General features: G+C 43.5%; 3 protein-coding genes across 3 annotated transcripts in view; 2 read left to right on the plus strand and 1 right to left on the minus strand.

Annotated features, from left to right (window-relative positions):
• The window catches only part of PRKDC (protein kinase, DNA-activated, catalytic subunit), an 83,083-nt gene extending 79,536 nt beyond the window's left edge, over positions 1 to 3,547 (plus strand). The window contains exons 84-86 of the mRNA XM_008927770.4: positions 359 to 547; positions 1,037 to 1,176; positions 2,224 to 3,547. Coding sequence (XP_008926018.1) covers positions 359 to 547; positions 1,037 to 1,176; positions 2,224 to 2,428 — 534 coding nt within the window. The 3' untranslated portion in view covers positions 2,429 to 3,547. The remainder of the gene's footprint in view (positions 1 to 358; positions 548 to 1,036; positions 1,177 to 2,223) is intronic.
• Positions 3,548 to 10,441: 6,894 nt separating this feature from the next.
• Positions 10,442 to 12,613, plus strand: CEBPD (CCAAT enhancer binding protein delta). The gene is given in 6 exon segments (XM_029959376.1): positions 10,442 to 10,774; positions 10,839 to 11,194; positions 11,196 to 11,345; positions 11,347 to 11,518; positions 11,521 to 11,707; positions 11,710 to 12,613. Coding segments are annotated over 6 exon segments (1,698 nt in total). The 3' UTR covers positions 12,210 to 12,613.
• A 1,359-nt stretch (positions 12,614 to 13,972) lies between these two features.
• SPIDR (scaffold protein involved in DNA repair) overlaps positions 13,973 to 26,723 on the minus strand; it is a 194,452-nt gene continuing 181,701 nt past the window's right edge. Inside the window, exons 15-20 of the mRNA XM_018075037.3 lie at positions 25,864 to 26,062; positions 24,720 to 24,872; positions 19,204 to 19,297; positions 17,586 to 17,700; positions 17,057 to 17,110; positions 13,973 to 14,635 (exon numbers count right to left, since the gene is read on the minus strand). Coding sequence (XP_017930526.1) covers positions 14,501 to 14,635; positions 17,057 to 17,110; positions 17,586 to 17,700; positions 19,204 to 19,297; positions 24,720 to 24,872; positions 25,864 to 26,062 — 750 coding nt within the window. The 3' untranslated portion in view covers positions 13,973 to 14,500. The remainder of the gene's footprint in view (positions 14,636 to 17,056; positions 17,111 to 17,585; positions 17,701 to 19,203; positions 19,298 to 24,719; positions 24,873 to 25,863; positions 26,063 to 26,723) is intronic.

The following is a 26,723-nucleotide window of genomic DNA, read 5'->3' on the forward strand; positions in this document are numbered from 1 at the left end:
ATGCCTTTCAGTTGCCATCATTCTGGTGCAAAATGGTGCAATCTTTACAAGTTATTTCTAGTTGATCGAATAAAATCTGTGTCAGATATTCTCAGACAAGCCCGAAGGTGTAGAGTTTCACAGCTGATATGGTGGTGTTTTGCATAGTTCAACCATGCTTTCAACCGCTATCACTAAATATTCGTGACTAGAGTTTGGTGTCACAACTTGGTCCGGTTCTACTGTATTGCACCGTATTTTCAGTTAAGTGACAAAGAGGGTTCCAAAGCTTAAAAAGAACAAAATACTCCTTTCTAATCCTTCTGTTCCAAGGCTTCTTATTTCTTGTTTTGTTTTGACTGCCCTTCCCCTTTGCTAGTTTTTGGGTGTGCCAGAGTTGATGCCTTTTCGACTGACTCGACAGTTTGTTAATCTGATGATGCCAGTGAAAGAGTGGGGACTCATTTACAGTGTGATGGTGCATGCCCTAAGGGCTTATCGTTCAGATCCAGATCTCCTCATCAGCACAATGGATGTATTTGTAAAGGAGCCTTCTTTGGACTGGAAGGTGGGGTTTTTCCTCTTTTTTCGTGTGAATATTCTTAAACTGTACTAAGAATAAAACTGATCAAAAAGGAAGTATTTCTAGATGTACACTCACAGTGCTCCTTTTATCTTTCTTTAGTTTTTTAAGTTCTCAGAGAAACTGAACGTAAAGTATTTAAAATGACAATTCTATATTGATGCACAAAGAATAGTAGCATATGGCAGCAGCATAAATATTTTCAACTGTTTGCATTGAGCCTCTTAAATTTACATCAGCACTGTATATATCAAATTAATAATTACAGAGAAAACTGAAGGTAGTTGCACTTCAATAACTTCAGTTGTAAATTAAATTTAAGTCATAGACAAGCTAAATATTATCTCACTACTTTGTCCTCCACTGCATATACAGTTAAGAGTTACTGGTTTGACTTGCTGTGATCTGGCAGCTTAAAAGTCTTTTTTAAGTGTATGATTTATGACAAATAGGGCAAATTTGTTTTCTCTTTAGAACTTTGAAGAAAGACAGCTGAAAAAAGGAGGCACGTGGATTAAGGAAATAAACACATCTGAAGTAAACTGGTACCCTTTGCAAAAAGTCAACTATGTCAGAAGAAAGCTTACAGGTGCCAATCCAGCAATAATCACTTGGTAAGATGCTCTCCTTTTGCTTTAAACTGCTTTACTAAGAGCTTTGGCAGGCTCCTGTGTCAGATTTTGTTCTCTTTGGGTAGAATAGTGGCTAGGAAAAAAAAAGAGACAGGACAAAATTTCAACAAACCTTCTGTCAGAATCATTTTGGTCTGTATACAAGCTCTCTGAATCACCTTGCCAGCCAAAACACCAGATATCTCCCCACAAGTTTTCTTCCTCCAGCTCAGGCCTCTGAGCAGTTTTACTGCTCCTGGCAAGAAACATCTCCCCACCCTGTCAGCCTGCTTAATCTCACACTGCTCAGCCTACTTTTCCTCATTTTTGTCTCCATGACTTTTAGACTAGGGGTAAGATTTAAATCAACAGGGGTAAGATTTAAATCAGTATATGCTTCTGCTGAAGGATTACTTGAAATGGAACCTGAACCAGCTGTAGGGGAGGCATGGAGGTAAGCTGCTTCCCAAAAACATCACATTCAAATCTGATGGCATTTTCAGGTTATTTATGTCAGTCTAGTCAAGTCTGGCTCAAGCGAGAATGTCTTTAAAGTTCAGTTAAAAGTACAATTAATCCCTTCTATCCTCTTTTAAAAAGACATTTTGGATTAATCAAGGGAAAGACAAAAAAGCAAAGAAAGCAAGCCTGTTTTAAAACCATACAAATACTGAAAAGTGCAGGACTTGGGAGGAGTCCCCTTTGTGGTCAAGGCTGAACTGGAAGAGGCAGCAAAATACTTGTTACAGGCACAAATCAGAAGGGGAGGTAAGGAGATCAACAGCTTGGATGTGAACTTCTGCATCCCTCTTTCACCTAGAGACCTCTGACAAGATTGACATATTCATGGTAAATACCCACTAGTAAACGACACCTGAAATCACCGGTCTTTGCTGGCCAAGCCTTCTGCAGCTCTTGCACAGTCTCCACATCTTAAATCTCAATTCAGGCAGCTTTATTTTTCAAGTGCTGTTTTGTATTTAAAAATCCATCTCAGATTTTTTGCTTGTTTCCTTTAGTAGGAGTTTATTTTTGTGTTCTCAATTTCAGTGATGAACTACGCCTGGGCCATGAGAAGTTACCTTGTTATAAAGATTTTGCAGCTGTGGCTCGTGGTAATGCCAGTCATGATATCAGAGCCAAAGAGCCAGAGGATGGACTTTCAGAGGAGACCCAAGTGAGGTGCCTCATCGATCAAGCGACAGACCCCAATATTCTTGGCAGAGTCTGGGAAGGATGGGAGCCCTGGATGTGAGGACCTCCTCTCTAAAGCCCAATCTGCCAAGGGACCTGTATCCTAATACGTAGCTGCAACTAGATCAGAATTTTAAGGCAAAAAAGGAAAAAACCTCTTAACTGCTTTTATCATCAGTTAACTTGACTAATAGAGAGTATAAATTTTTTTGTATTAAAGCTGTATTCAAACAGTGAATTTTTTTCTTAATTATTTTTCTTGTATGTAGTTCTGTAACAAAGCAGCTTTATTGCGTTCATGTTAAAATCAGTGTAGAAAGAACTGGAGAGGCTATAGAACTTAAAGATTTATTTGAAAGGCACTGACACCCCTCAGCAGAAAGCACAAATTCATACCCTGCAAGCTTGTGGGCATCCATGTAGTGATGTAGTGAAAGTCTGTACTTTTCTTTTACAGAGACCTTGATGACAATCAACTAAAATCGTTCTGCAGGCACATATTACTTGTAATTAAAACTAGAAGATTTTTGTATTAGTAGTGTCAGTGAAACACATGGGGAAATTAAACAGAAAATGCCTTTAAACTCTAAATAACACTTAAATTATCTGAACAGCTGTTTCATTACGGGATAATGTATAGATGAGACTGTTCCAGCAGGTATTTTTTTTTTGCAATTAGAGGTTTGTACTCTGTTATCTTTGTCCTTTGGAAGTTTGCACTTGTCATGTATTAATTCCAAATTATTTGTTTGACCAAAGCCAAAAATAGTCAATGCCACTACAGTAGAGTGCTGGAAGCTTCTTGCCATAACTGCAGCACAGCACAGGCATGGCTACTGCACTTGGAATTTGCTTATGCCAAAGTGTGGAGGTTGTGCCAGGTGTAGCTCTTTCTCTTTGACAGCCATTTCTTCGATATGCTGGGTTTGGCTGGGATTGAGTTAGTTTCCTTCAGAGTAGCTAGACTGAGGCTGTGGTTTGGCTTTATGCTGGAAACCGTTGATAACACAGGGATACTTTATTGTTGCTGAGCAGGGCTTGCACAGAGACAAGGCCTCTTCTGCCTCTCACACCCTGAGGAGTGCCATGGAGTTGGGAGGCGCACAGCCAGAGTATATGACTCCAGCTGACCCAAGGGATATCACATACCATGCGGTGTCTTGCTCAGCATATAGAGCTGGGGGAAGAAGGAGAAGGGGAGAGATATTCAGAGTGATGGTGTTTGTCTTCCCAAGTCACTGTTAGCCTGGCTTTCCTGGGGATGGCTTAACACCTGCCTGCCCATGGGAAGTGGTGAATGAGTTGCTTTGCTTGTGTGTACAGCTTTTGCACAGCTTACCTGGTAAGCTGTCTTTATCTCAAACCATGAGTTTTCTCACTTTTCCAGTTCTCACTGCAGGGGAGTGAGGAGCGGCTGTGTGGGGCTGAGTTGCCAGACAGGGTTAAACCGTGGTATCAGGTAACCTTGGGGGCAAGTGCAGCACAGACAGCAAGAGAGAGAGTTCTCTCAAATACTACATTGTATTTTACCCAGAATCCACTGTAGGATATAGATTCCATTGAGGCTTTTAATAATTATCATAAAAGGTGTAATAAAAATGAGTCTTTGCCCTTTCACTGCCTAGAAGCTTTCCCTCCTGCCTCCATGGTGGTGGAGCAGTTCTGGTTTTGCTGAGGGCCATGTCTCCTGCTGGCACCAGTCTCAAATGAATCGTCAGCTGGAGAGCAGAGCCTCTTGGATACAGTTCCATGAGAAAGTCAGAATGGGGAAGATTGCTGAGGACTACTGGACAGGGAGAGGATTTTTCCATTTCAAATACTTTCCAGCAACAACTGCTATTTGTCCTGCTTCTGTCTTAATAAATATACTCAATTGTTTGTGTCAATAGTGTTATAAATCGAGAAATTCAGAATATTTTTATCAGACTTTATTAACAAAAAATATTGTTTAGGTGTATTTTTGTAGAGGAAATATATTTAGAAATAAAAATAAACTTTCAGCTGTATACCTCATTTCAAAAGTTAATTTAGCGCACTTCAATTGCAGAAAGCTTCCATGTTTATCCATTTGCAGACATGATAATTGGTGGACAGTAATGTGGGGCTTTTTTTCATAAAAGTGTTTGATGTAATCTATTTTTATATACACTTCTTGGTGTATTTTATTCTTTTAATCTCTGCTATCAATTAAGACAGCAGCCTTATGACTAAGGCTTAGTCAGGTGAGGTGCTCTAGCTTTCATGCTGTCACTCTAAAATATAAGAAAGTTTAAAGCACAATAAAATAACAACATGAAAAGGCAAGGGGACATTTAGAAATCAAGTGGTTGATCCTAAGAGGTGTTAAATGGCACTTTTGGCACATACCTTAGATATTTACTGGGTACTTTGACCTGTACTGCAGAGGACAAAGTTTAGGTTTATAGTTTAACGAGGTTCTTCTTGTAGGACTTTTGATATCCTCAGCACCAATAGATGTTTGTGCACAGCAGGCCTTCTTCCTTGGTCTTGTGGAAGGGGCTGGGGCTGAAGTGTGGGGAGGGGCACTGCTGAGTGCCTTCTGCTCCCTTAAGTCCATAGCAAAAGGCCCTGCCCCTGTGAGACGGGCAAAAGTGACCCTGACAGTGCAAATGGGCTTAGAATGTGTCTATGACAATTTAAATAGTTAAAAGCTCTATCTTGGCCCTAAAATAAGTGCAACAGTTGAAAGCCTCAGCTACACGAGTCCTTAATGATGTATGTCAAGCTCATGTGTCAGCTGAGTAGCAAAGCACGAAGCTGCTGTGTTTTTATGAGCAGAGATCTATCCTATGCAAAGCAAGTGGAGTTTCCCTAACAGAGCTCTCCCCATGGAGCTGAATGAGCCTGGAAATAACTTCCAATATATGTAAATGGCAGCTGCCATCCCCAATCCTGACTGAAGAGTGCTGCTCTCAATAAAATGCAGCAGCTAAATGGAAAGGCTGGAGCCAGCCTGTGAAGCAGCAAGGAAAGTACTGACGCAACACAAACCTCAAGTCACTGGGCTCAGTGCTTTATGGGGCGGGTTTATTTGGCTTCCAGAAAAGAACAAGATGATGTCAAGCTCAGAGTCAGAGACTGCATCAGGTCTCATGCAAAACAAAACTTGGGAACTATTCACAAGTAGAGGAGAATATTTCCTTCTCAGATTAAATAACCAGATGGATGGGCACTATATCTGGAAATCCATTAGTTGCACCTAAAAAGTTATATAAAACATTAGCATATATTCTCACTACATTTTTCTAAGGGCATAGAATGATATTCATATTTAAGCTAATCCTTACCATGCCTGCCAATCTTAAAATTTCCCTCTAGCTAAGAATAACAGTACTGCTGAACCCAGAGGAAAGCTCTGCAGCTGCAGCCTGGAGTCTCTTTTCCCAGCTGATAAAGAGGTTCCTGCATGCTGCTTCTCATGTTCAGGATTTTCCCTTAGTCCCCGCCACTGTTGCCCAGTTTAAATGTTGTCTTGAGGTGTCAGTGACTGAGATGTGATACAGTGCCACCACATCTTTGGGCATGGGAAGGAGCCTATGAGCTTTCCACAAAAACAATGAATTGGGCTTGTATTCAGCTATGGAGTAAGGAATTTCCTACGGCTCTTCTGGCCTCACACTTAAGGGTTTGGCCAGCTGCTTCCCAAAGTAAACATCTATATATGTCTCTATCTATATATAGAGTCACTTCTCCCCAAACTTCTTGTTTTTGCAAAATCAAGGAATTAAAGTAAGGATTTATTACCGCTGCTTTAAAACCCTTTTTTCCCCTCACAAGTGCAGAGGATGAGGGTCTGCTGCATCATTTTATAAACACTCTGCCTCATTTGGAAATTACATGGGCTTCAAAAATTTAATTTTTAAGCTATGCTGCCTTTAAGAAATGGCACCTATGCAGAAAGGTTGCACCTTGGCAGCCACCCACAGCAGTGAATGGTGTCAATGGTCTTGTAGCAAAGCTTCCAAAGAGCTACTCCTTACGTCACACTAACAAGTGTCCGGAATACAGTGTTTAGAGGGTTTTTTTGTTGCAAAAATGTTTGGGAAGTTTTTAGGGCCACAAAGATGATCAGAGGGCCAGAGCACCTTTTCTGTGAAGTCAGGCTGAGAGAGCTGGGATTGTTTAGCCTGAGGAAGAGTGGGCTCCAGGGAGACCCTATTGTGGCCTTTCAGTGCCTAAAGGGATCTTATAGGAAAGGTGGAGAGGCACTTTTCAGCAGGACCTGTAGTGACAGCACAAGGAGGGATGGATTCAAACTGAGAGTGGGTAGGTTTAGATTAAAAATGAGGAGGTGAAACATTGGAACAGGTTTCCCAGAGAAGTTGTGGGTGCCCCATCCCTGGAAGTGTTCAAGGCCAGGTTGGATGGAGCTCTGAGCAACCTGGTCTAGTGAAAGGTGTCCATGGCAGGGTCTTGGAACTAGATGATCTTTAAAGTCCCTTCCAACCCAAACCATTCTGATTCTATGAAGGAGTGGCTATAAGGGCTGGGAGAGATTTGGTTACAGTTTCCACATATTTGCAGGATGGGGTTTTTTGCTTTTTTGATGGGACAGGAGAGGGCTACATTGAGCCTACTTGTCCATTTCACTCACAGTAAATTATAGCACACAAGATTTAATTTGATTAGGCAGAAAATGCAGCTGTGAATCTGATCACATGAATTTTGTCTCTGATCGAAATTCATGCAAAACCTGTATCAGGAAAAGGTTCAGAGCATCCACCAAAGAGTGTGAGAAAACAAGGAGCACAGGGTCTGAGGCATTTAGCTGCATTGGCACTTGACCTTTTGGGAGCCCAGGTATATGGACAGTGTAATTCAGCAGCTCAGCAGCCACAGGTGCAGCTGAACAAACCCAGCCCAGGTTGATACCACCAGAGTTTAAACACCCGCAGGGAGTTGAAACACAGAGCTCCAGTTAAAAGAGCTAAAAAGAAAATTCCTTTCATTTATCATCAAATTGTTCAGCTGCTAAGAGTAGTGTGGCCGCAGGCTGGATCTGTGCAATGATGTACAAGTACAGTACAAGTGACAAGCAAAATACTGCTACAGTGATTCAGGACAAGGGAGAGGCACAAGCCCCAGCAGAAGTGGGATGAGCAGACAGGGAGGATCTGCCCAGCAGTTACTGCACTGGCTGAGGAGAGCCAACACCAACCTCAAGTAGGTACTGCCCCTACCTAGGAGCGTGCTCACAGGTTTTTTGACTCTCCCCAAACAACTTGCACCTCCTCATTTGCATGTCCCATTCCCTGGTCAGCCCCCAAGTACCATTCCTGGCTTCTAGCTGATGCATGAAATGATCCTTGCACTCCTGCTGCTTCTTAGAGGGGGGAGAGAAACACAGCTTGACTCTTTGCCCATGAATCCCCCAGGAGCTGGTGTCCTGCTGGTGCTGCCTCATCCTCATAACCTCAAAAGCAGAGAAGGGCTCTGTAGGCTCCCCAGGACCAGCCTTATTGTGCCATGCTTCTAGCCCCATTGTCCCAAAAAGTCCTGCACATCTGGCTGGGTTGCCAGAGGTGATCATGGTGGGAGGAGTTCAGGGAGGATTAAAGCTAGGCTGAGGCATTGCACTGTTTACTTACCTTCCATTAGTGGCCTGTCCCCTATTTATGAGGAAAAACTAGTCAGAAATACAGTGTGATTTAATTGCTGTCCCTGAAGGGCTCAGGGTCCTGGTGCTTCTCTGAGATTTACAGCCAGCACTCCAGACCAAATTAAAGCTTCGTCTTTTCTCTGCTTCTTAGAGAAAGTTTTCTTGTCCTCTCTCACCAGGTTTAAATGCTTTGCTTGATTTGGAGCAAGAACCCCAAGCAAGTTTTAAAAAATTTACTCTGAAATTCAGATGCTCAAATGCTTCTTACTGCTGTTTAGAATTTCTGGATCCCAGAGACAAGCCATGATTCAGGGGGTCAGGTACTCAGCAGGACGGATGAGGGAATCAAGATCTTGTCTGTACTTCACTGCTCATGAAATTACTTATGCAGATGGGAACAGATTCAGCTGCTGAAATGGCAGACAAATCTACCCCAGGAAAGAGTAGAACATGGATATCATCCTTTCTTCAGCCTAGTGCTTTGGTAAATGACAAGTATCACTTGCTCACATGCTCCTGGATTCTTCACTGCAGGTGTAGCACCCCACCCAGGACATCGCACCCTGCATGGCACAAGGGGTGCTCCTGAAATCACATATCTCAGACTCAGCAACAAACACAACCAACTTATCTTCCAGGGAATGGCTGTTGCACTTGGTTTTGGGGGACAAGCACTGACGGGTCTGACCACAAGCTCTGAACACAATTCCGAGTCCCCCATAGGCAAAGCTGTACCCTCCATGGTGGGGCTTAGGTGTGATACAGGTGGCTTATATTGAGGTTTACAGAGGGGTTCCACACCCAGATGTTGCATTTTACTGAGGGATTTTGAGAATCTAATTGCCATGTGGCAAAGATGCCCAGCAGAGACCGGGTGACCTGGCTGGGAATTGCATCTGTTTTTTGGAGTAACACATGATGGCTATTAAATGAGACTGTTCAGGCTGGCACAGTGGCATGCCAACACTGGCTGATAACCAGCTGCCCTTTGGGGTAAGGACTTCAGTGAGCTGAAAGCATAACCATTCCACACGTGCAAACAGTTAAATTAGGCGCTTTCCAAGGCAAATCATAATTTCAAGACTAAAGTGAGTGACATGTATCCCTTTCCAGCAATCAATGGACCCTGACACAGAGCAAGAGGAGAGACAGCAGATATCAGACTGCCTCACACTTCTGAACTACCTTCCTAAGCCTCATGCACTCAACCCTTTATAGTTCATGCAGAGAAAAAGGGTTCAGGAGCATCACATGATGGTCCTAGTTCCCTGCTGGACAGCCAGGCCAGGCCAGGCCAGGGGCAGGTTCTGCAGAGTCATTGCAACACGAATAGACCCCAGCACTAGAGGGCAGAAAATAATATGTAAATGGGTTTGGGGCATATTATTTTTTGACAATATGAAAAAAAACACCGACCACTTTTTGCGTCGCTGTCAAGTTCAGTGGTTAACGCCTGTGTGATCAATACTCTGGTGAGAAAGGAAATCAAGTTTATTTAAACTTAACATCTCTGTGGAGTAAATGGCAGCACTAGAGTTAAAAGGAAGGCCTCTCAAAGTGAAATCTTACCTGCCAGATGCAAAAGCTCACCTGCTAGACACAGCACACTTACCCTGATCCCACAAGCCTTCCCACGAGGAGTTTACATCCGAGGGGAGAGCATGTACCCGTCCTGTTCCCAACTACTTATGCTAAAATACACACCCCTGTGATAAACAGCTGCGGTACTGCAACAGCTGCGGTAGCGGCAGATGGAGCTCTGCCCGGAGAGAGGCAGCAGGCCCGGCATGACCGGCACGTACCCACGATCCCCAGAAAGCCACCTTGGGATGAGTGGCACCGTACTCTGCAGGGCACAGCTTTATGCCAGCAGCATCAGATGAGCGCCTGGGATAGTCCTATCATAAATCTAGAGGGGTCTTCTGGGAAAATAAATAAATATTTTAAAAATTATTTTTTAAGGGTGTTTTATTACGTGTTTCTTTTATAACTCAGTCAGTGGAGCATTTGGGGGTGAAGCCAGGCTTCTAGAAACTGTTAGGAACTAGAAAATTTGTGCATTTTACATCTTTTAAATTAAAGTATTTCCATTTCTCTGATGCTTGCCAATTTAATAGTAATAGTTTATGGGATGCAAGGAGGAGAGGACGACATGTGTAATTACTTAATGCAAGTTTTTAAAAAGAGGTATAACTTCACGCAGACAGCATGAAGTAGCTAAAGATGCCTCAGACATCCCTTTCCCACCAGAGCGTCCTGCAAGAAGTCCAAGCGGCCACCCTCTCACCGAAGGGGGTGGATTTACATCCTTCTCGGGTGAAGCTTCCCGTGCTACAGAGGGGGTAGCGGAGCCTCGGGAGGGCGCTCGGGTGATACACAGAGACACGCGTGGGGCAGGCAGCATCTTTCCCGTATCGCTTCATCCAAGGCGCCGCTGGGGAACTGCGTGGGGGGATGAAGCGTCGTGGTGGTAGAGGGGTAAAAAGAGCCTTTCCAGCCAGCTTTCCCGCTGGCCCGGGTGGAAAAGGGAAAACTAACGCTCAGCCGTGGCAACGGGGGTCCGGTACCGGCAGCACTCCCCGGGGACGGGACGGTGCAGGGAGGGCGGCAAAGGAGCCCGAGAGGCTGTCCGCACCGTCCCGTCCCCGTGGCGGGGGCCGTCCCCGACGGCGGCCACCCTCGCCGGGAGGTGGCAGCCTCCGCGGGGGAAGCCCTGCCTCCGCGGCCGCGCACCCAACCGCTCCCGCCCCCGGGTCCCCGGGGGTCGCGGCGAATAACTCGTTCCCCGTCAGGGGCAGGAGGCGGGGCCCGCGCCGTATAAGAAGGGACCGAGCGGGCGTTTCGCTCCCAGGTCCTGAGACGCCTTGTCCCATCCCCGCCTCCTACCGCTGCTCACGGCGTGACTCGAGCCCGGATCGGCCCCTCGGGGAGGCGACGGCGGGGCTGCAGCGGGAGCACCAGTGGCACCGAGGAACAGCAGGACAGGGTACCAGCAGCGGCGCAGCAGCAGCAGCAGCCCCGCTCCCACTGCCGTGGCAGAGGCTGGAGCTTGGCGACAGTCGCGGAGCGGCGTTTGGTGCCCCGCGGTCCGGAGTTTCGCCCGGCGGCGGCCGTGCGGCGCCGCGTCCCGCTCGCCGATGAAGCGCGCGCTCTCTACAGCCTGAAAACTCCCCGGCAATGTTATAAGAGCTGGTGCCTGGAGCCCGCAACTTCTACGACGCAAGGTGGGCAGCGGCGGCGGGCCGGGTCCCGCCTGCAAGCCGGGGGCCCCGTGGCGGCTGCGGGATGAGGCGGCCGAGGCCAGCGGGGGGCGGCCTGGGGGCAGCGGCACCAACGCTGGGGCGGAGCTGAGCGCGGCCCCCGGCCATGTACGAGGACGAGAGCGCCATCGACTTCAGCTCTTACATTGACTCTATGTCGGCCGTGCCCAACCTGGAGCTCTGCAACGACGAGCTCTTCGCCGACCTCTTCAACAGCAACCACAAGCCCGAGCGGGGCGGGGACTACGGCGAGTATTTGCCGCCGGGCGGCGGCGCCGGCCGCGACCCGCAGGACTCGGCGCTGCCATGACACCCCTGCTTCGGGCGGCGAGCCGCACCTGCTCCTCTCCTCCTCCTCCTTTCTTCCTCCTCCTCCTCCCGCGCGGCGCTCTGAAGCAGGAGCGGCCTGGAGGATTCAGCGACCTCTCCTCTTCGCTGGTTGCTGCCCTCCATGAAATCGCCACTGCGCCCAGAATACCATCATGAACCTGAGCGGGCAGCCCACGCCACCCACTCTCCCCGGAGCGCCGGGCCAGCAAGTTCCCCTGCCAGGCTTGCAGCACCCGCTCCCGGGCCCCGGCCGCGCCGCCGCCGCGTGCACGAGGCGGCGCAGGCGTCCGCCGCCGGCCGCCGCCGGGGGCAAGGAGCGGGGAGGCAAGAAGTGCGTGGACAGGTTTAGCCCCGAGTACCGGCAGCGCCGGGAGCGCAACAACATCGCCGTGCGCAAGAGCCGCGACAAGGCGAAGCGGCGCAACCAGGAGATGCAGCAGAAGCTGCTGGAGCTCTCGGCCGAGAATGAGAAGCTGCACAAGAAGATCGAGCAGCTCACCCGGGACTTGACCAGCCTCCGGCACTTCTTCAAGCAGCTGCCTAGCGCCTCCTTCCTCAGCCGGCTCGGGCAACCGATGCCGGTAACCGGGGGGGAGGGGACGGAGAGACGGACTCCGGAGACGGTGGACTAAATCCTCAAGAGGGCCGTGCCGGGCCATGCTGCGGCGTCCAACGGGCCGGGCCGCGCACGGAGGAGGCGCGGAGCGCGGCGGGACGTGCCGGCTCCGCGGCCGCGCTCGGAATGTGGCAGCGACGTGGGGCGATGCCTGGGTCTTTCACCACGAAACTTGCGAAAAAGGGAAAAAAAGCTAAATATATTTTTTTCTTTTCTCCCCTTAAATTATTTTTGTAATGATAGTTTTCGTCTTTTCTACATTTTACTCATACCGATGCAGCTATGGTACATCTGTTAAAATGATTCAAAATCCCATGTATTTTAGACAGTAGAATGGATAAAAAAAAGACTGAGCATGCTCGACCTTTTATATCGATTTTTACAGCATTTCTAAGAATAAAGAAAAGCATTTTAAATCAACCCTGCTCTCGTTTGCTCTGTGTCGTGACAGCAGCCGGCCGGCGGCGGGGGAAGCTGCGCTTCCCGGGAGGGAGCTGAACACGGGGTGAGGGGACAAGGCGGGACGGGTCCCAGCAGCTGAAACGGGGAGGTGAGGGAAAGCTGGGGGCGAGGGGCGCCGCGTTATGTCCCAAAGCATCCAGAGAGCGATGCAGGGGTGCGAACAATCGTGAGACTCCTCGGCCGTGGGGGTTGCGAAGTCTGCTTCCCCCGGAGCGTCATCGCTGGGCCGGAATGCTGAGTCAGGGATTGCCGCGGCGCTGACTGGGACTGAGCAGCTGCACAGTAAGAGGGGCTGCTCTGTGACCAGGACTCTGCCAGAAACACAGGATTTTATGAAAAAAAAGTACACGTGACCACAGGAACACCACTGGTTAAAATTTATGCTGAAAAACCTCTAAGGGGTTTCCATTCCAGATAATGCAAAGCTGCACCTACACTCAGGTGTTCTGGAGTTTTGGAACCAGATATAGTGAGTCCCAGAGATGATGTTGCACCCACAGGCTTCATCCTGCTGTAGGCTGCAGAACTGTGGGAGCTGGGCACTTTCACTGGTCCCTGCTAGCAAAAGTGAGAGCAGGCAATGCTGCCTGACTGAGTGAATATATCATGAAAGGTCAGGCAACTTGTCTGAATTTCGGTAGTGCATGCACAAAGATGACAGCTTCTGTAGGGCACTGGCAGAAAAATGGCCTGACACAACAAGCACCTCCAGCTGTCCCAGAGACTGAAATCTTACTAATTTCAAAGGGGAGCCCCGGTTTCCCATACACACCAGTATCCTCTACACAGGAATGGGCTGAGGTCCTCTTTTTCCTTACAGGAAGGCAGGTAAGAGACTGAAATATTTGGAGGAGGGGGGGGAAAGGGGATTTCAAAAGCTGGGTCATTCCTTTAGTAATCATGGCATACATAAGCCTGTTTGCTATCAGTCTGAGCCACAGGAATGATCAGTGTGGCAAGTTCGTTGTTCTTTTTCTGCTAGTTAATCCCATACGAGACCTGTGCAAAACCACTCATTCCTTCTCCTCTGACCTGTAAGGGGCTTTTAAATACTGTGAAAGGGGAAAAAAATCCAGTCTCTAACTCTTACGATAATTCTTACAATTATACACACAGAGGAAGATTTTGATACTATTTATCTGATCTGTAATCCATGTCTCCACAGTCTGGGTGAGGATAGTTACATGGCCTTCAAAGCAGTTTGCTCCTTACCCGTAACAGAAACTGTATAATGAAACACCCGTTCTGTGGGAAGCTACAGATAACACAGCACTTCTATGCTTAAAGACCAATTAGCTGTAAAACATTAACTTTATATGTGCTTGACACTTCAAAATATAAGCTTTATTCAAATCTCTGTCTGTATAACAATTATTGCAAGGTGATAACAACTCAGAATTTGTGCACCACGTGGCATTTTGCAGCTGGTCTGGAATCCACTGATAAAACTCAGCTTAAACCACCATTCACTGCCTATAGCAAAGTATTTATTTCAAAAAATATCAGTAAAATATTTTCCATTGACACATAATATTTACAGTATTGTATAAAAAAAAAAATCACAAAATTCAAAACTTCCAGAACGAGATGTTTTACACACATAAACAGCAAACATACCAAAGAACTGTATTCTTAAACTCTGAACTGATCCGAAAGAGTTCAGAAAGTTAAACAGGTTTTTTTTATATGGATATTTTTTCAGTGATAGCACAATGTGCTTTGTAAATCACAGTTTTAATAAACTATCTCAATGCTTATCACACTTGCATTACACATTATCTGTGGCACTAGTTAACAGATAACCACATTACAAAGTCCACAGATACTATAATAGCTGACTAGAGTTCACTTCTGTCTTGCTGCAGCTTCCAGAAGAACAATTTCCTCCAGTGCAACACAGTTGGGGTGACTGGTTACAGAGTGGACGTAGCAGTTCAATAACCCCACCTCCTTTCCCAGCACGCTCTGCACCTCGTAAGTCTGCGGGAATAAAAGCATGGTGAGTAAAACAAACAGTCCTGGACATTCTGTTCTAAACAGCATTCAGCTGGGAAGATGCAGCCTGCAAGATCCTCTTCCAACAGACAACTTTTTTAAAGGACTCAGAAGGGTACATTAGAACTGATAGAATGAATACATTAATTTTCAATAATTAGATCACACTCCTGCCTCAACTGCTGCTTCCCAACCGGGGTTTAAAAACAAGCTGTTTAAAAATCTAAAAAGTTACAGTGATGTTGAAGTCAATTTTGCTGAAGCATAACCTGCACGTGCTCCCTTTATCTCACTTTCTGACACACGCAGCACTTCCCATGTGCTGGCAATGTGTATATACATACTATACATTGATTACTTTGGCTAACTGATCCACTAAAGGAAAAACCACTTTGTTACCCTTTTTACTCTACCCGCTCCCTCCACTTTAACTTTGTGTTGTTCATGCATCTTTTACCATCACCAGCACCTACACAGTCCCTCCTGTTTAATGATCTGACCAGCATTTTACCCACGAGTTGTGCCTGAGCAAATTTGTAGAGACTGTATTCTGCGTGGAGGAGAGGGATGCAAGGCTGGGATGGCTTCACTAAGAGGAGACAGCACGTTAACAGAAGACCTGGTAACAATGATAGTTGATACTTTGCTTCAGAGGGTATCTCAGATGGCAAGTTCACATCCATTTCTTTCCCTAATGGGTCTTGTCTATGACCAGCCCCTGACCATGCCCCTGCTTTCATCTGGGCTGTGCTTCTCTACAGGTATGTGACACCCACGCCTGTTGTCTGGTTCAAGGTATAAACAATCTTTTTCCTTTTTTTACCCTAGATTTTTTTACCCCAGACCGGTTCTGCAGTCCAGTTCACTGTGCAGCTGCACAAACAGCTCTACTGGTGTGACAGAAGGGCTGCCACAAAGTAAGGAACAAGCATCCAGGGCCAGCAACAGCTAAAACCAATCTCCTTGCCAAAAAAATTGATTACAAAGCTACACCCTTAGAAACTTCAGCAGCACTGGCAAAAAAATGACAGCTCAAGTATTATTTCTTATGATTAATCTTTATCCCTGCATTTCAGCTAGGGAAGAAAAAAAATCTAAGTTGCCAGACTTCTAAATGCTGGCATTATACACATTGAAACATGAAAAAGAGGTTGTTTGAGTTCTAATAACTTGAAAAAGAACTATGTTTTGCTAGTCTGTGACCAAACCAGGCACATCCTGTAAAACTCAGCAAGACTTAATTGCTATTAAAGGAGCAAACGCATTTTGGAAATTTCTTCTATCAATTTGCTTAAACAAAATATATACCCTCCCACATAAGAAAAATAATTTATGATTTCAGAGTAACTTTCCACTTTCAATATTACCATAAATTCCATTAAAACCATGGAGCATGTAATAGCAAAATGCTGGAAAACTTGTAAGACAGGGAAAGCAAACTGACCCCAATACATGTCACTGAAGATACTTAACTGGGATGATAAAACAAGACAATGAGCCAACCTTTGCTCCCTTCCACGTGCAAGGGAGAGGGGAGAATCTTGGGATCCTAACTGGACTTAATGACTCTCTAAAGGTGCCACTCCTTCCCTGCTGGCCATCTGGCAGCCAATGCCAGCCAGGCACCTATCCGGGTGCCTCCCTCACCTATGATAAATCTGGGTCACTGTGTCAAATGTCAGAGTTCTTCTGATATCTCAGATTAAAGGAATAACTACTTCACGATTACATAAACTGTACTTTAGCCCATGGATCCCCGTGGCTTATGTGTGTTTCATTCGTACCATTATAAAGTAGTACCTTGCACACAATTTGCAAATTCCTCTACTACTTCCACCTGCCAGTACTTGGACTGTGTGTCTGCTGTCTTTGGATCTTCAGCCAGAGAATGGACTAAAAGCCCAGCGCTGCCTGTCGCAGCTCTGAGTGCCTGGACACGGTGCAGTTTGCAGGTAGCTCTGCAGATCCGCAGCTGAGCTAAAGATGTCCACACAGCCCATCTGCAGCATCCCTCTTCAGCAAAGGAAGGTGTCAGTCTGATCATAGTCATGAGACAGCAGGACATCAGCAGCTGGAAGGTGGGACTGCGAAAGGGCCCAGCCCACCCAAATCACAGGCTGGACACGAGAAAGTGCAATCTCCTAGCGCGGTTCTGAAACGAACTGCCTGGAAAGTCAGAATCTCTGTAACTGGAGGTTTTCAAGACCCTGCCAACAAAAATCATGGCCGACTTGCCTCCACATTGGCAATAGCTCAATGTGGACAGGAGGTTGGACAACAACCTCCAGGAATCCTTTCCACTTCTATGATATGACTATCTTCCCACCTGATTCATGTCTCCTGTACTCTGCCTCTACAGTAAGTTGTGTAGTTTAACTTCCTTTAATCAGCATTCATTATACCTACCCCATCCTCACTGGTGGAGAACATCAGGAGAGAAGAGATTGTCCTTTGCAACAGCTGGAATGAGAAAATTCACAGGTTTTTTTCATGACAAAAATCTTATACATGCAAAGACGTTCTGTTTGCAGGTTAAAACAGTCACATAGAAGAAAGCTTTATCATTTTAATATCAAATGTTTTTATTTCTCTGGCCAAGAAAACAGAGAAGCCACAAACGATGTTCAGAATGGAAGTCTAAAAATAAGCACTCCTTTTAGACTGGGGAGACTGAGGTTTCCCAAAGCCCAACCTAATAAGCCCTTCATCTGGGCCATAGAACAGTTTGCAAACCTCAGTGTGAACTCAATGATTGTATTATTTGAGCAAGATCTTGAAACTGGGTTCTTAGCCCAGTGAAACACAAGTTTAGTATCAGATTAAATTATGGGATAGTCTTACACATTTTGTCTTCTGACAAAGCTTTTTGTAAAAGTGTGGCTTAGGGTACCTATGTGTCTACATACAATACACAGAACCTTATTTCATGTCATACCTTTACTTTTACTGTACTCTGAGATCGGGATGGACAACTCAAGAAGACTTCCAGCTGCATTTTCAAAACCGGTGTAAAGACAACTTCAGAGCATTGTTTGCAATATAGCAATTCTCTGAAACACACAAATAATGTTGGAAAAACATAGAGAAGCGGAAAACCTATCAGCTGTAAATCAAAACAAATAAAAACCCAACTAGTTTATTCTGTAAAATACTTTGCTGGTAGACTTTCAGTGGGAAAGCCTTGGTAGGGATTCAGTTGATAACAGCAAATAAAGCTCTTCTGCTGGCAGTAACTCTCTTGGAGGACCTAAACTCTTCTGGCAGAGGATCTTCCTTTTATAAGTTCTGGCAATATGGAGGGAGGTTGCTATTTATAGTCACCCCACTTAAGCAAATATTAATCTCATAACTTTCTAAAAGTTATGGCACAGGAAAATTTGTAGTATAAATTTGGCCCAAGCAACTTATTGACTTAGGCCCTCATTCAGCAAATGTTCAATGTTTTCAATGCACACTGAACAAAATTAAGCTCAGCTATAAGTGCTTGTTGGAAGCACTTCTTAAACAAACCATGATACTTCATTCATTCTCCAAAGGAAGCAAAAATGTCCTTCACAGGTGAGATATTTTTTTAATTGAACTACACTACTATGTGAACATACACACGTCCTTAGTTTTTGCATGACAATACAATATAGGTCACCTGTTTTTTATTTTCATCTTTTTTTCCCTCAAGGACTATATGTAACAAAGCATAAGCAGTAAATCTTCTCATATTTAGGAAAATGTTATCTATTTCAATAGGATCAAACCCGCCCAACTGCTCCTTATAGTTTTTGTAAGCTTTTCCAGTAGAAAGAACCCCTCCTTTCTATCTTTCTTTCTTTCTTTCTTTCTTTCTTTCCTTCTTTTTACACTTTGACTACTCTTATCCTGCTGGGTTTTTATTCCACCAGGTATCTCAGCCTCTACAAGAGGAAGCTGGCTAGGCAGCTGAAAGGTAGGCTTTCCAAAAGCATGCCAGTGTGACCCAGGTTCAGCATTTCAAGTGGTAACAGGTCCTGTATAGTCAGTCTTCACATTCAGGACAGCCATACTGCCAGAATTCTTCAATGTCCTTTTTAGAAAGGTGATAAATTCAGTAGGTCTGAAACACAACTCTTCCACACTTAGATAAATCTCAGCAAAGATCACAGTTCAGTATAAAAATGAGGTGAATTGGGGGTGCACAAAGTAACAAGGCAGGGCACACAAACACATGCAGCTACTTTTAAAGGAACTTAAAATCAGACCTGTAGTTTATGTGTATGTTTATTAAAACTAACATTATAATGCAGTGGGCTATGAAGTCTTTATAAACAAGGCTTTAAGACTGATTTTTAAACAAAGTATTAACTGCAAAATCAAACCATTTCATATCTACTTGTATCTTTCTTAATAAATTAATGTAACCTTGCAGGCTTTATCAGTTCATCAGCAATAAAAATACTACGTCTTAGTTCTAGGAAGGAGCAAAGTGCAGCCTGTGCCTGCAGGAATCATTGCATCACCTATTGCTATTATGGCTACATCTACAAAACACCTGGAGTGCTCCAGAGCATGCTGACTCTCACCTGTCCTGGGGACACAGTTCCAACTTTCCATTTCCACATCTGTTGCATGTAGGCCAGGAGAAAGCAGTGCTCTCATTAACTCCAACAACAGTACCTGCAGAACATGGAATTCTTACAAAATGCTAACATTAAGCCAGCAAACACAGTCTCTCTTGGCTTCACAGCAGGCTTGAGCCTTTCTGACCCACAGCTTAGGACTTGTCAGAGCAAGAATCGGCTCTTTCAACAATCTCACTCCCTTTCTCCTTGGTCCCTCCAACAAGGGATGAAAGTACAGCACAGTATGTTACACTCTAAAAATACCAGAAGGTAGATAATTGACAATTAACTTTCCAAACAGGCTCAGTTCTTTTGGTTTGGATTTTATTGCTTTTCTGATTTGTTTTCGCTTGTTTGCTTTCTTTCTGGTCCTCTGATGTTTCCTTGGCAATAAACAGCTAAAAAAATCATCAGATCAGATAGCTTGATATTGATATTTAGGAAACATAAACCAATGAGAAGCCCCAATCCCTTTTGAAAACAACAATACAGATTAAATGGAGTTATTCTTCATTTATACTGATTTAAGAGAGATTAGACCTGGCCCACAGACTTAACTGTGTGCCTAAGAAGGGAATGCCAAAGATACTTTGGACTAATAAAAAGGGCCTCACTAGTTTTGGCAAGAAAAAAGATATTCAGGGTTTTATGAGAAGCCAATAAAGAGCATATTAGATTTTATGGTAACAATATGATGATATTATGAGAATTATTTATGGAGAAAAACACATCTGAGTATTCACCTGTAAGAACAAAATTACACTAAAATAAAACCTCACTAATGCAACAGAACTACAGACTAAAAAATCCAGCTCCTATTGAGCAAGAATCTCACATTCTATACCACATTCAACAGAAGAAAGCCATGGAGACTATGGAGCATTTACACCGTCTGGACTGTAAAGCAGGCTGTTAATCCCTTACTTTTCTGGTTCTCCTGGAACAAGGAGGGAGCTACACCTAAACTACAAAACTGTAAGATTTTCTTTGTGAATTCAAAGGACAGGGAGTCTGAAGATATGGAAAGTTGCTTCTCAAATACAACATTTACGACCCAATTGCTAAGCATACATTGAAACTACATGCATTACAGTGACAGAATAAGCAATTCTATTTAACCCCTTGGACTCCTACAGAAATAATTTTGATTATTCAGTGTTTGTGATAAGCTTGGAGTTTCCATCAGCACTTGTTACTACAAGGTAGGATGCTCTCTGCCACAGCACAGGCATGTTTATCTTTGAATGATGTGAATGCTGAATAGAGTTAAATCCAGTTGGTGGCCAGTCAAAAGTGATGTTCCCCAGGGCTCAGTGTTGGGGCCAGTACTGTTTAATCTCTTTATCAATGATTTAGACAAGGGGATCGAGTGCACCTTCAGTCAGTTCCCAGACAACACCAAGTTGGGTGGGAGTGTTGATCTGCTGGAGGACAGGAAGGCTCTGCAGAGGGATCTGGATCCATGGGCCAAGGCCAGTGGTATGAGGTTCAACATGCCAAAGTGTCAGGTCGTGCACTTGGGTCATAACAGCCCCAGTCAGTGCTACAGGTTGGGGGAAAAGCAGCTGGAAAGCTGCCCAGTGGAAAAAGACTTTGTGGAGCTGGTCGACAGTGAACGAACATGAGCCAGCAGTGTGCCCAGGTGGCCAAGAAGGCCAATGGCATCCTAGCCTGTATCAGCAATAGTGTGGCCAGCAGGACCAGGGCAGTGATTGTCCCCCTGTACTGGGCAATGATGAGGATGCACCTTGAGCCATGTTCAGTTTTGGGCCCCTCACTACAAGAGGGACATTGAGGTGCTGGAGCATGTCCAGAGAAGAGCAATGGAGTTGGTGAAGGGGAGCTGGGGTTGTTTAGCCTGGAGAAAAGGAGGCTCAGAGGGACCTTCTTGCTCTCCACAACTATCTGAAAGGAGGTTGTTGCCAAGTAGGGGGTCAACCTCTTCTCCCAGGTAACAAGTGACCGGATGAGAGGAAATGGCCTCAAGTTGTGCCATGGGAGGTTTAGATTGGCTTTTAGGAAGAATTTCTTCACTGAAAGGGTGTGGTCAAGCATTGGAACAGCTGCCCAGGGAACTGATGGAGTTACCACCTCTGGAGGTATTTAAAAGACATGCAGATGTGACACTTGGGGGCACGGTTTAAGTGGTTTATTTGGCAGTGATGGGTTAATGGTTGGACTCAGTGATCTTAAAAATCCTTTTCAACATAAAAGATTCCATGATTCTATGATTCTTGTTTATCAAAAAGAAAAACTATCAATTGGTTTGTTGAATATGTTACCTTTTTAATTAAAAAATCATTTTAAAAACAAAACAAATCCCCTTTTCTGACAGATGTGTTTCTCTCTAAGACTCTTCTTTCTCCCAGCTCTGTGCCATACTGCAACTGCAGGATGCCAATGCACAAGTAATGCAAGTACATTTGAAGGAAATTAATCAGGATCATACTGATGAGATTATGTACAGTGGTTTATTTTGATGACAATGTAGAGTTCCCTTGAGAAAACCATCAGACATCACTGAAGTCAGACCAACTCAAACCAGTAACAGGTATAATAATCTAGTGACAGTCTTGGGCACCCTGTATGCAAAGTGATTTCTCAAGTTTAAACTGCTGAATTGTTGCACATCTTTGACGAGACTCTTGATTTTGCTTAACATTCACAAATCTTTTGAATATTTTCCCAAGATCCTTCTTTTCAATAGAAAAGCCAAAATTAGATTTTCACCTATTTGCTATTTTTAATGAGTTGTGGCTGACATCATTAAGAAGAGATTGACAATAGGACAACACCTGACAAAACAGGTCTCTTGTGTGGAATGCAAAGTAACAATCTGGTTGAAACATTCAAAAACCAATGTGTTTGGTTTTGGTTTTTTTTTCCCAATCAGTTGCCCAGAGTAATGGGACAGGAAGGGGAAAGTTCAATCAAAAAGAAAAACCTAGGTAAGCTGATTGACCCCATTTTAATCACACTATTAAGAGGAAAACTGAAAAAAACCCACACCCCTGAATAAAGACTTCAATATGAAAACATTCAACGTCAAAATTCAATCACTGGTGGTGAGTCACATACTAGGCAAATATCATTAATCAAGTAATATTCCCACATATCATATGTGGTATGGACTAACTAGAATTTGCTCATAAGCATGATTAAGAGGAAAAACAATTTCGTGCAGTATGAACTGCCAACATTTAAGTCATCCTGACTGCTACTATACAGAAAAAAGAGGTTGGAAATTACATTCCAATGCACAGTGATAAAATAAATATATTAACCCTGAGCTCACAGGTGAAAACCACAGATTCATCTTGCAAAGAAGAATAAACCTTTTATTAGAAAACAACCACAGGTTTTCACTCATCTGTTGAAGAGCAACACATTCCATCCCACAGCTGGTATGACTGGACCTCCCCGAAACAAGAATTTCTGACAAACTCATTGGATCTGCAACATTGTTCATTTCGATGGGGGAGGAACCTCTGAAGTTCATCCAGACCAGAGTTGTACCAAGTTGCTCAGGGTCCAGCTGTAAGCAGGAGTTTGAACTGGAGGAACTTCAGAAGTTCCTTTCAAAGAAGGGGTAGAGTAAAGCCTGTGAAGCTTTTTTAAGTGTTAGGTGGGAGGATGCCTATGTACAGCACATGTAGGTGACTGAAAGTACAGGAAGTAAAAGGATGCACAAAGAAAAAGAGTGAATGAAGTAAGACTGCTTCATATTGAAAGCCAGACTAACAACTCTCTGAGTTAACAGACAGGGACAGTGACTAAATTTTAGAGATTATACATTTTCCTCCATGCATTACTCCATCAAATACATATTCTCCCACCAACAAAGTAGGGTCAATGCTATTAGTTTCACTACTTCGGCAGGAAAATGTAGGTACTAACTAATTGAAATCCAAACCAGTGACTGTATCTCTTAAATGCTATTAAGTTAATTCAGTTACACATAAAAGTGAGAGTTATCGTCTATATATATCAGTAACATAGGTATAAAGAAGACACTTTATATTCTATGTTGGTATCCAGGTGTGGGAACATAGTGATAACTGCACAAATTCCAGATTAAACAAGACAAGGTTGTAGGATTAATTTCTCCTTTTGTCATTCTTCCATCTGTAATACAGAACAGGTAAAGCATGACATCTCCCATGTATGTAAAGTAAGTACTTGTTTACACAACAGCTCACAAAGGTGTATTTTCTTTGCTCTACGGGAAAAAGAAAGGACAGAGAAATGTTTGCTTTATCCTACTATGCACACTGTCAACAAGAAAAGGCACTTCTCATACAAAAAACTAACAGCAGAATGTTGACTATTCCTAGCATAACTATTGGAGACGTTAAAAAAAAAGTCAAAAAGCATTTCATAGCCAGTGACAGAAATATCTTTCAAGTAACTATATCAATGCAAGATGTACGTAACAATCAAGGCTTTGAGTGAAGTGCCTCTAGTTGTGATTGGTTTTCATTATGAGCTGTTAGAGTTCAACATTTGCACTGCAAGGGGCTCATTTATTAATCACAGAGGTATTGTGAACTTGTGGCTCTACCGTAGCAGAAGGTAGGTTTAGTAAAGGCTTTGCATGGTTTCAAACTGTCTTCTTAGTGCATGACATTATAGCTGGAAGGATTAATTTGTAAACCATTATTTTCTACAATTTTAAAGTTCATTCATCCAGTGAATACTTAAAGGTGTAAATGTCAAACTGTATCAAGAATTTTCTATAAGGGCTCCTGGAATCATAAGAGTTAAATTAAGAAAGGAAATAGTCTTTAAAAGCCAAGAATTGTTGAGCTTTTAAGGACATTTTCCTATAGGCACTCTACAGCTGGGAGGCTTAAGAAGCTGTCTGGACAAAGCATTAGAAAACACACAGTAGGAAATGTTTCTGCATGATTAGGAAATGTTAGAAAATACATTGTAAGAAATATTTCTGCATGGTTTGTGGTAGAACTGAGATATTAGACAAAGTTATGATCCAAAGTGGCTGGTGAGCAAATATTGGCCAAATTATGCTAGATTACTATGGCAAAACACTAAATTGTCCCACTGCAGCTAAGCTTCAGGGAAATCAGTCACTAACCCCTACCATTCAGGATCTGGGTAACATATCTTATCCATCTGCCTAAAAAATATTGGTATACCTCACTGTTGCTAACATCAACAAGGCTGATATGAACAGAAGGCTCCTGAAAGAAGACAGTGAAGGAAGGAATATAATGTAACAGATTGTACATTAAACATTTATTTTGGGGAATGAGTAAGTGGGAACAGAGCTTGGCCAGCAACAGGCAAACAAAGCCCACAAAGAAGTATAAAATCGTAAATATTCTAGTGACCCACAGCAATGCTGTGCTTTTTTTATCCCTCCACGCTGTTTGTGCAAGAAATCAATATAAAGACATAAAAGATTAAAGTGAGCACAAATAATTAACCACATTCATTTCAGGAAGGGCCATACAAACCTCTTAGAGCACAAATGGAGTTGGCCTGTGTTGTAGAATCCAGCTCATCGAGTCTGACAGGGCCAGTCAGCTCACTGAGGTCAGCACTGGCAGCCGAGCACAAAAGAGGCTTTTGTAATAAGAGAACAGTACGTTCAACACAAATAATCCTACCTGCCAACAAAGACATTTCAACTCAGTACAGTAACAAGGAAAAAGGTGACCATGTTAATTGTCATGGCCAATAAAGACAACAATCTCTGCCAGCTACTGAACAGATGAATACACTCCATCAGGTTTTCTCAATGACAAAATATTTTCCTTTCAGTGATACATGCATCATGCTCTTGATACACTTCACAACTCCCAGGGAAAAAAAGAAGTTTTAAAAATTTGAACACGGCAGAAGAGAGTCTGATGCCACCCAGAATGCATTAAACCACGCTCCCTGAAAACAGGTTACCACCTCTTCCCTAGTAATAAGCTTGGGCACCCCTTGAGGCGGTCTTACTTTGTTTCCAAGATTACAAAGAGTACGTGCATGCAGTGTTTTATTCTCTAAAGCAGAGATTTTTGCTTCAGGACACAGTCATTTGCACAGTTTTGTATTTTCAGTTCACTTACATGTTGGAAGTGACTGAAGGCATGAGATGTGAACTACCCAAGCAGTCACTATACAGCACACAACTTGAACCTCATAAAAAGAGTAACTGAAGATGAAAGTAAAGTGAACCACCATAATTTCATGATCTGTGTGGTGGCAAAGGCTCACACCTAAGATGGTATAGGAGAGCTTGTAAAATTTGTATATCTAGGGACACATGAGTTTCTTAATATTTCTGAGTCTTCTGTCAGCTAGCAAATTCAATTGACACAGGTTATCAGATTCAAATGCCATCAGGGAAGACTGACAGTAATATTAGTGGACATACAACAGGATTACCAAATTTCTCATTTACTTTGGAGATCAAGCCAAAAATATAAAAAAAGAAACCTTAGAGGAAAGCTCTAATTACAACCCCTTTCAAATTTCTCATGCCAAACTTGTGAAGTCTCATCTTCATCTGAGAACAAAAGTCTCTAGAGGTTGCATATTGTGGTGTCAGAGATAGGGATGCTATTTCTTTGTGACTCCAACTGCTTCAAAACCACAAGTAAAACTTACCATTTCCCCACAGTGCATCCTTGAAGAAGACAAGTCGTGAGGCAACACCGAGGGCTTCTGTGATTTCCGTACTGAGAGCGCATGATGCAGTGACTGCCACAGCAACAACTTTTGGAGTCATATGAACCACATCTTGCAATGTGGAGTCAGTCACAAACAACAAAATCTCTCTTTGACTTATAGGAACACTGTGTTTTGTCTATCATCAAAAAAAAAAAGATACAAAATTGGAATTCAATTGCTAATTTTTTTTAATAGAAGGAAAGACTAAACATTCTTATATTTAAATAATTAATAAAATTGACAGAAAATATTACATTTAGGGCTTGCACAGGAAAATGAGTCAAAGCTTTACTAGAATTTTTCATTATTCCTTACTGCAGATACAAACATCTCTACCTTAAATTAAGTTTCCGAGGTTGACACTCTGGAATCTTGGCTTTACCTCTGTCAACCATCACACTTTATCATAATTCACTTGGACTCTACATGGGATTTGAAAATATATTTTATAAAAAATATGTATTATTTATTTAGATAATATATATGATATATATATATATAAAGTTAACTGGATGGTTTTACTAAGACTTACACAATTTTTGCCTTAAAAAAAAAAAGAAGGAAAGACTATTGCTACTACTAATATTATTCCTTTGTGAGCACATTTTCTAGGTCCTGTTATCAGATTCCCAGGAATTCCAGTCCTTGGTTAACAGCTACTGTCTAGTCCTTGGCTAATAGCTACTGCAAGTTACAAAGTTGGAGCTTTTTCTTTCAGTTGAACAAAGCTCTAAATATTTCAATGATGCATAAAGTTAAGGAAGTAGATAACTCATAAGTAAGAGAGACACAAGAAT

Source organism: Manacus vitellinus, unplaced genomic scaffold, assembly GCF_001715985.3.
Source record: "Manacus vitellinus isolate BGI_N305 unplaced genomic scaffold, ASM171598v3 scaffold_1_pilon, whole genome shotgun sequence".
Lineage (NCBI taxonomy): Eukaryota > Metazoa > Chordata > Aves > Passeriformes > Pipridae > Manacus > Manacus vitellinus.